The sequence below is a fragment of the Oryctolagus cuniculus genome, chromosome 2 (genome assembly GCF_051225735.1).
Source record: "Oryctolagus cuniculus isolate XC-2025 breed Fujian yellow rabbit chromosome 2, ASM5122573v1, whole genome shotgun sequence".
NCBI classification, from domain to species: domain Eukaryota; kingdom Metazoa; phylum Chordata; class Mammalia; order Lagomorpha; family Leporidae; genus Oryctolagus; species Oryctolagus cuniculus.
Window position 1 is genome coordinate 202,826,343 of NC_142868.1, and position 8,475 is coordinate 202,834,817.

General features: G+C 60.2%; 1 protein-coding gene across 7 annotated transcripts in view; it reads right to left on the reverse strand.

Annotated features, from left to right (window-relative positions):
* Positions 1-4,502, reverse strand: part of COLEC11 (collectin subfamily member 11) — a 45,192-nt gene extending 40,690 nt beyond the window's left edge. For 2 of the 7 annotated variants that reach the window (XM_017350634.4, XM_051833285.3), the window contains exons 1-2: positions 4,361-4,502; positions 325-480 (exon numbers count right to left, since the gene is read on the reverse strand). In XM_017350634.4, coding sequence (XP_017206123.1) covers positions 325-454 — 130 coding nt within the window. In that variant the 5' untranslated portion in view covers positions 455-480; positions 4,361-4,502. Of the gene's footprint in view, positions 1-324; positions 481-691; positions 923-4,360 lie in introns of those variants that run through there. The other 5 variants (XM_089327859.1, XM_089327856.1, XM_089327860.1 and 2 more) reach the window with 5 other exon arrangements.
* Positions 4,503-8,475: the final 3,973 nt, after the last annotated feature.

An 8,475-nucleotide genomic window follows, 5' to 3' on the forward strand; every position in this document is an offset into this window, starting at 1 on the left:
CACCCGAGAAACGGGCTGGGGCGATCAGGCCATATCCAGGGCCCCCATGGGCTCACACCTGCAGGGCCTGACCCAGCCTCGGGCGCCTTCCTGCGGTCTAAGGGAGGGCTGAGTGCAAACAGCTCTCTTCAGAAGTGCAGAACCCCACGGCTGAGGACAGGTTAGCCCAGCCCTGGATACAGACGCAGAAACAGGCCAGGGAAGTGAGCAGCTGGGAGCCGGAGCCCATCTTTGTGCCATTCCGCTGAACTGCCCAGCTGTCTGCAGGACCCTGCAGCTGGCCTGGAGGCCACCGACCAGCCCAGGCCCAGAGAGGGCGGTTACCTTTGAGGCCCGGGACGAGGATCTGCACCGAGCAGGCGTCGTCCGCAGCCTGCTGGGCACATCCAGGAGGCAGCAGCGCCAGCACGGCCAGGCTGATGAGAGTGCCGGAAAGAGCCAGGTCCAGCTTCATCCTGAGTGCAGGCAGGACACTGCCTCCTATGGAAGGAAAGAGTAAACAGTGGCAGCAAACCCAGGCCAGGCAGGCCACAGCCCCTCACCGTGGGCCCAGGGCAGCTGGGCTGTGTGGAGCCTCCCCATTCTGCCCTTGTCCGGGGGCTGGCCCTGGCGGCTCCCCCCCCCTCCCACGGCTACCCAGCAAGCCGACTGGGAAGCTCCCCTGAGGGGTTTCCTGGCCCATGATGCTCACAGCCCTCGTTCCAGGAGCCTCCCGCATGCCGGCCCATGGCGTCCAGGCTGTGCCGGGAGCAGAGGGGCCCCCCAGGACCTCCTTCTGGTCCTCAGGACAGACAACTCTGGCACAAGACTACAGGGCACCTTGCATGGGCGGCCGCGGGATCCAGGAGCTGGAAATGTCTGGGCGGAGCTGTCGCAGGCACGCTGGTCTGGTGACTCCCTTCACACATGAGCGATCCAGCACCCACGTCCCCGTGGGAACGCAGCGGGGGCGGGGCAGCTCCAGGATGACTAGCGAGGAGCCCTGGACAAGCCAGTGGCCTGAGGCTTTGCACCTGTCCCATAGTGGGGTCAGGCTGGCTGCTCCTCTGATTCTCCATGGGGAGAGGCACTAAGACCAGCAAAGCCAAGTGGGCCCCTGGAAACCACCAGACCAGAAAGGGGGCTCCCTGGGGAGCACCAAGGCCCCTGGAAGGCAGGGCACCCACTCATCCAGAGAGGCCGAGCCGCAGATGCCGCCTGGCGTCCGCTCCGCACAGTCACTCATTCTGCAACACTCGCAGATGCCAACCTCCGCCAGGCACGGCTCCAGGTGCTGGAGGAGAGTAGGAGCGTCAGTCTTAGCCGCGGCAGGCAGAGCCGCCTTGCACAGAGAAGAGCAGGGTGGGAAGGTGGGCTCTGAGCTGGGGCTGCCGCCGTCCGACCAGGCCCCAGGGAAGGCTCACCCACGAGGCAGGTGGTGGCGTGTCCCATGCAGGCGAGGAGGGCAGGAGAGGGAAGAGCCGGCACCCATTATCACGCCGAGGCCTCTGGGGGTCTCACAAGAGGCAGGGGGCCTGGGTCAGGCAGTAGCTTTGGGAAAGGATCATTCTCAGGGGAGTGAGACTGGAAGCAAGGAGAGTGGACATCTCAGTGGGCAGGGATGGCGATGCGCAGGTGGTGGAGGCTATGAAAAAGGGGGGATGTGCAGCACGTGTGGAAGCAGAGCCCACAGTTATCTGAGACCGGGCAGGAGGAGGCAAAGATCAGCCCCTGTCCTGAGCCACAGAGTAAATGGAGCAGCCAGCCGCGGGGAGTGTGCAGGGAGGGGCTGGTGTTGTGGCGCAGCAGGTCCATATGGGGCCGGTTCCAAGCCAGCTCCCTGCTATGGCCTGGGAAAGCAGAAGATGCCCAAGTGCTCAGGCCCCTGCGCCCACGTGGGAGACCTAGATGGAGCTCCTGCCTCCCAGGCTTTAACCAGGCCCAGCCCCTGCTGTTGCTGCCATCTCTCTCCCCGTCTCCATCACTCTGCCTTGTAGTACATAAATCAATCCTGTTTGAAAATGCCGGATTCTGGGCAGGGTGTAAAGATGTTTGTTTGGCTCATGGTTCTGGCAGCTGGAGATTTCAAACAACGTGGTGCTAGGGAGGCCCCGGAGCATCAGGACAGGGTGGAGAGGCAGACCAGGGGCGTGCCAGGCTCAGGAGGCGTGCAAATGAGGGAAAAAGGCTGAGAGCCAACTCACTGTGCAGCAACAGGTCCCCAGGGGCCAGGCGCCCTGAGAACCTTGATCCTTCCCTGGGCAGTGCCCGAGAATGAACCTCCTTCCACCAGGACCCTCATAAAGATCACCACCTCCCAACTCCATTGCTCAGGGAACCCAACATCCAGTGTATGCAGAAGACCCCAGCAGAGCCCACTGCACAGCCCACGAGACCCACTGGTGGTTTGCTGCCCATACAAAAGCAGGAGGGGGCCAGGACTGATGCCCCTGCAGGCCAGGGTCCCGCCCCTGGGTTAGCCCCACCCACCATGAGAACCTGAGATCCCTTCTGCTCTTACTTCCATATTCCTCCCAGAAATACACGGGACCCTCGGGGACAGAGACCAAGGGTGCACACGTGCAGTCACCCACGCTGGAAAAGCCAGCTCTTGGGATCTGAGCAACCCCATCCCAGCAGCATGGATGTGTCTAAAACCCTCCCCAGAGTCCCCACTGCAGCCACAGAAGAAAAGAATATGGAGACTGCTTTTTGATGTTACTGCCATGAACACTGAGTGCCCGGTGTCCACCTAAAGCTAAGCAGAGGGTTAATGAAGGGACGGGGGGTGGGGCGTGCCGGTGGAGGTGACCCAGCCAGCGGCCAGGGACACAGCACTCTGCCTTTGCAGACCCCGGGGATGGGAGAGAAAGCACCTCTCACCCTCGCGTCTGAAAACTGCCCAGTGGACGGAAGACGTCTCAAACTCAACAGATGATGGGTTCTGTCCCCCGTGTCTTCCAGGCCCAGCCCAGGCACCACCCGCGGGTGGGCGACTATCCCATACTTTGTCCGGAGCTCCCCAGGTCCAGGCACCACCCAGGGGTGGGCGACTATCCCATGCTTTGTCCAGAGCTCCCCAGCAATGGGGCTAAGCAGGCGCCAAACTGAGTGAGTGAAGCAGGGAGCGAGCGAATGAGCGGGGGAGCAGAGAGGTGGCAACAGCCACACAAACAGAACCCAGCAGACGCGGGGCCTGCTCCTGGCTTCCCAGGGCCCCGGGTCTTTCCTGTGGTCCACACGTCCCCAGGCTGCCGCTCACACACAGGACGCTGACGGAGGAAGAATTTCCTTGCATAAACGGTCCTCAGTAAGAACAACATCCTTATCTCTGGCTGGGCCAGGGCGCCGAGGCCCCTCACCCCTCGGGAGAGCAGCCTGCTTCCTATGCAGGGAAAGAGGATGGCAGGTGTGGAGTTCTCAGAAGCAGCACCCGGTGAGAATGAAACCGACAGCAAGGAGAAACCTAACACCCTGGGTGCACGCACAGTGTTCATGCCCATCTACAGAGATCTCACGGCATCAACAGCGGAGCCTGGGGGCCTCAGGGCAACCCCAGCCTCAACGTCCGCTTCCCGCAGCACCAGCTCGCAAGACCCCCACCCAGCACACAGGGCCTCTGTTGGCTTCTCGCAGAGACTATGGAGGAACAAGAGGCCGGCTCCCTACTGCCTCCCTAGCTTGAAGCCAACCATCACCTGTTCTTTCCCTCAGCGCATGTGAGCAGGCTTTCAAAGTTGTCCACAAAATTGAATCTCAGTGAGCATTTGGGGCACCGCTCTGCTGCCACCAGGCACAGAGCCAAAGCCCCGCGGGGCACAGCCGTGGCTACGGGACTATGGTATAAACTAAGAGCTGCAACCTGGCCTCTGCTTTAGCAACACAGCCAGGTCCTGACAGCCGGGGCCAGGGCCCAATCTGGGAGACAAAATGACCCCCATCGGCATTTGGTGACCCTCTCTGGACTTGAAAAGTCCTTTCTTACAAAGTCACCTCAAGACTCACCTGGGTTCCCACTCCTGAGCCCTGGGCAAGGCCATTGCTCTCCAGCACCCCCACCCTGCAAACCAGCCCGCCCACCACCGCCAGGGCCGACTAATGGGGTCTGCCGCAGGGACCGCCCGTGGGTCAGAGCAGCAAGGCTGCCCTGCCTGCTGGGCCTTAGCTTCTCTGACTCCTCTGTCGCCAGGAGTAGGAGACGCCGGCTCAGCGACGGAGCTTCCTCCAGGAGCTGCCCAGTCGGCCAGCTGTGGGGCTCTGGTGCCCGATTCACTGACAGACGGCATCTTCTGCTGACCTAAGCGTACGCTCCCCAGTAGCCCAGGTGCAACCCAAGGTCTCGGCACCCCGCCAGCCCGCACCTGTGTGCTCTGTCACCCACCTGAGCACACTCGCGAGAGGCGTCCTGCCGGTCCCCGTTCCTGGAGAACACTGCTCCCGGGAGACGCATGGCTGCAGCACTGCAGGGGAGGCCGCGGTGTTATCTGCGAGCCGCTTCCTGTTTGAAATAAACCAGCTGTCCTGCAGGAGGGCCTGGACTGTGGGAACCCAGAGCCCCGCCCCACCAAGCTGTAGAGGGGACTAGCAGGAGCCTCCTGGAGATGCCCGGCACCCTGCAGCCCAAACGCCCAGGGCTCTTTTCTGCCTTTCTCTTCCCTTTGTCTTCCTGCTTGTGAATAAGCCCTATCAGAACACTGCACACAGACAGAAACACACATTTTTGTAATGATCTATTTATTTCAAAGTCGGAGTTAGAGAGACAGAGAAAGAGATGGCGGAGAGACAGAGTTCTATCCACTAGTTCACTCCCCAAGTAGCCACATGGCTAGAGCTGGGCCAGCCTGGAGCCAAGAGCTTCTTCCGGGTCTCCCACATAGGTGCAAGGGCCCCAGCACTTCGGCCACCTTCAGCAGCGTCTTGGCCTCTGCCCGCTACTACCTGCTACAGGCCAGTGTCCCCGCCCCTGGTGTGAGACCTGCGGTGTCCCCGGGATGTTGCCCAGCGTGGGTTGGGACTGCAGGGGTTGCGACCTCAGCTGGGTTGTTCAGACGCTGCTGACTCTCTACCATACTCAGCGCCCGACCACATGGAGCGGCCCAGCCCCACTGTCAGCCACACTGAGCCTGAGAAACCACCGTCAGGTCCCAGATGCCAAAGGCCACCCCACTGCTCTCAGCAGGAAGACGCCGTCAGAGGCACGGGCGGGCAGCCTCTTGCCAAGGCACAAACACGCACAACACAGGGACATGAGCCCTCGTGGGCCGCACAGCAGAGCCAGCACTGGCATGCAGGCGGGGAGCAGAGAGTGCAGGGGCTGGGGAGCTGGGCACAGCCACACACATCGCCAGGCGGCAGCTGCCTGCACATGCACCAGAAGGGACCCTTCTCAACCCCCGGTGAAGGCGAGGGCCCCCTCAGCACAGGGCCCTAGGTCCAAGGTTAGCAAGGAAGGCGGGACCTCATTCAGGCCAGGCTGCCAGGCGGCAGGGACAGACCCACAGCTCCCGGAGCCCAGCCCAGACCCGCCCGGGACACAGCCCTCCTTCTGTCTCACGGTGGGTGCAGGGCAGCTCGCGTTTGTTTGTGTTCCTGAAATTCCTAAGAAGCGCCAGCAAGCGAGCATTACTGGGTGCAGCGCTGACGTGACGATCTGAGCCAGAGGTTTCCAGTCTGCAAACACCTGCCCACAGGGCCAGGAGCAGCACACATCGCAGGAAGCACGCCTTCCTTCTCCCTTCTTTCTCTCTTAAACGCACTGAAGTCCTGGCCATGCCTCGTGAACTCTGACCCTCAGAGAGTGGCTCCAGCAGGCCAGGCCCAGACTCTCGGCCTGCCTGCCAGTGGCTGTTTACATTTCTGAGATAACGAGCAATGTGGGGATCAAGAGCCGGATGAGAACCCGGGTCACGTGGGTGGTGGCTGCATCTCTGGACACTCTGTCCGTGAGGACGTTGCCCATGACCGCCCCCTCCCCAGTTCTGGGGCTCCAAGGACCAGGGTTCCCAGGAAGAGCTGAGCACTTCCACGCCTCCCTGCTGGACTGGACGGGGCTCTCATCCCATCCTCTTCCCGCCCAGCCGGCTCCTCGTGGATCAGGAGCACAGGACAGCACTTGGCGTGCACCACGCACCTACTGACCACAGGAGACACAGGGCCTGTCAGTCACTATCATCAGACTCAAAACTGCCCAAACTTGACCCTGCCCCACAACCACCTGGAAGACTTCCAAAAACAGACTGCTGGGTCCTCCCCTAAGGTTCGGATCCAACCTGTTGGTAGTTCCAAAAGTTTTCATCTTCTGAATTTTTTTATTTTTATTTACTTGACAGGTAGAGTTACAGACAGTGAGAGAGAAAGGTCTTCCATCCGATGGTTCACCCCCAAAATGGCCACAACGGCTGGAGCTATGCCGATCCAAAGCCAGGAGACAGGTGCCTCTTCCTGGTCTCCCATGCAAGCACTTAGGCCATTCTCCACTGCTTTCCCGGGCCACAGCAGAGAGAACTGGATTGGAAGAGGAGCAACTGGGACTAGAACCCGAGGCCCATATGGAATAACAGTGCTGCAGGCAGAGGATTAGCCTAGTGCGTCACGGCGCTGGCCCCCTGAATTTTTTTTTAATTTGAGACAGATAGAGATCTCCCAACCTTTTGACCACTAGCCAAATGCCCACAAAGGCTGGGGCCAGACCAGGCCAGGGCTGAAGCCACGGTCTGGGAACCTGACCCAGGGCTCCCATGCAGGTGGCAGGGACCCAGGTTCTTTATTATTATTATTATTATTATTATTATTAAAGATTTATTTACTTATTTGAAAGTCAGAGTTACAGAGAGGGAGGGAGGGAAGGAGGGAGGGGTGGGTGGAGAGAAGAAGAGAAAGACAGAGACAGACAGACAGACAGAGAATCTGCTACCCGCTGGTTCATTCCCCACCGCCAGGGCTGGGCCAAGCAAAAGCCAAGAGCCAGAAGCTCCTTCCAGGTCTCCCATGTGGGTACAGGAGCCCAAGCACATAGGCCATCCTCAGCTGCTTTTTCCAGGCACATTAGCAGGGAGCTGGAGTGGAAATGGTGCAGCTGGGACTCAAACCGACACCCACATGGGAAGCTGGCATCACGGGTGACGGATTCACCCGCTATGCCATGATGCTGGCTCCAGGACCCAACTTCTCATCGCTTGCCTTGTTCCTCTTTTCAGGAAGCTGGAGTCAGGAGCCAGAGCAGGGACTGAAACCCAGGCCCTGGAACGTGGGATGTGAACAGACCAACCCCGGGCTTCAGGGCTAGGCCAAGTGTCCGTCCCCAAGTGTTTACATTTCTAACAAGTTCCCAAGCAAAGTTAAGCTGCTGTCCAGGCACCACCCGAAGACCACTGCCCACCTCGCAGGGCAGCTGTAAGGGTTTGAGTTGATACAGCAAACAGTCTACCCCAGCGTGGCCGCTCCAATCCCCAGCGGCTGAGGCTGGCTTCCTCAATGCCCACCCTCCTGCCTCTGTATGTCTGGAGCCTCAGGGGTCCGTGCACCTGCCTGTACGCACCTGTCCTGCACAGATCTGGAAAGTGAAAACCAAACTAACCCCTGATGGAAGGGAGAGACCCGCTGGACACAGCTCCCACCCTAGGGAAAACAGTTTCACCACCCGGTCAGTGGCCGTGCCGGACCATATAGAACAGTGGGACAAGCACACCACCACGGGAAGGGTGCAGGCAAGTGGCACAGCACGACCTCCCCACTCAGGAGACTGAAATGAACATGGAGGGAAGCCGTCCCAGCTGATGACATCACCCGAGGACGCTGGTCTCCTCCTGCCCTCCCAAATCTGCACACCCAAGGATGACCTAAACATTAGTCAAAGAAACGGACTCTGCGAGCCACGAGCCTTCCCGAGGATCCCAGCGGCGAGAGAAGGAAACGCCACACTGTGCTGCTGTTCCTTCCACGCCTGTCTCACTGGACTCGAGTTCACTGTTGGTTCTTGCACCTGTCTCCAGGGTCTCCACAGGACCTGGCATTCCGAGGACGCGGTCCCAGCCTGCCTCTTCACAACCCAGTGAGAACCAGAACACACTCTCATCTTCCTCAGCCAGTGCTGTGTCAGATCAGGGCTGCACCCGACAGCAGAGACGGCGGCTGGGGTCCGAGCAGCCAGCAGGTGATGTCAGTGCTCACCCACGCTTACCAGTACTGATCACCAAACACAGCAAAAGCGAGGAACGAAGGAAGACTCCAGCCAGAGGCTTTGCCAGAACCCGGAGCCGTGGTGCAGCGAGTCAAGCCACTGCTTGTGACGCAGGTGCCATGCAGGCATCCCACTTCAGAGCGTCGGTTCCAGACCCGGCTGCTGCACTTCTGATCCAGTTCCTGCTAAGGCATCTCGGAAGGCAGCAGAGGACGGCCAAGTGCTGGCCCTGCCACGTATGCGGGACACCGGACTCTGAGTTCCTGGCTGCTGGCTTTGACTTGGCTCAACGTGGCTGCCGCAGCCATTTGGGGAGT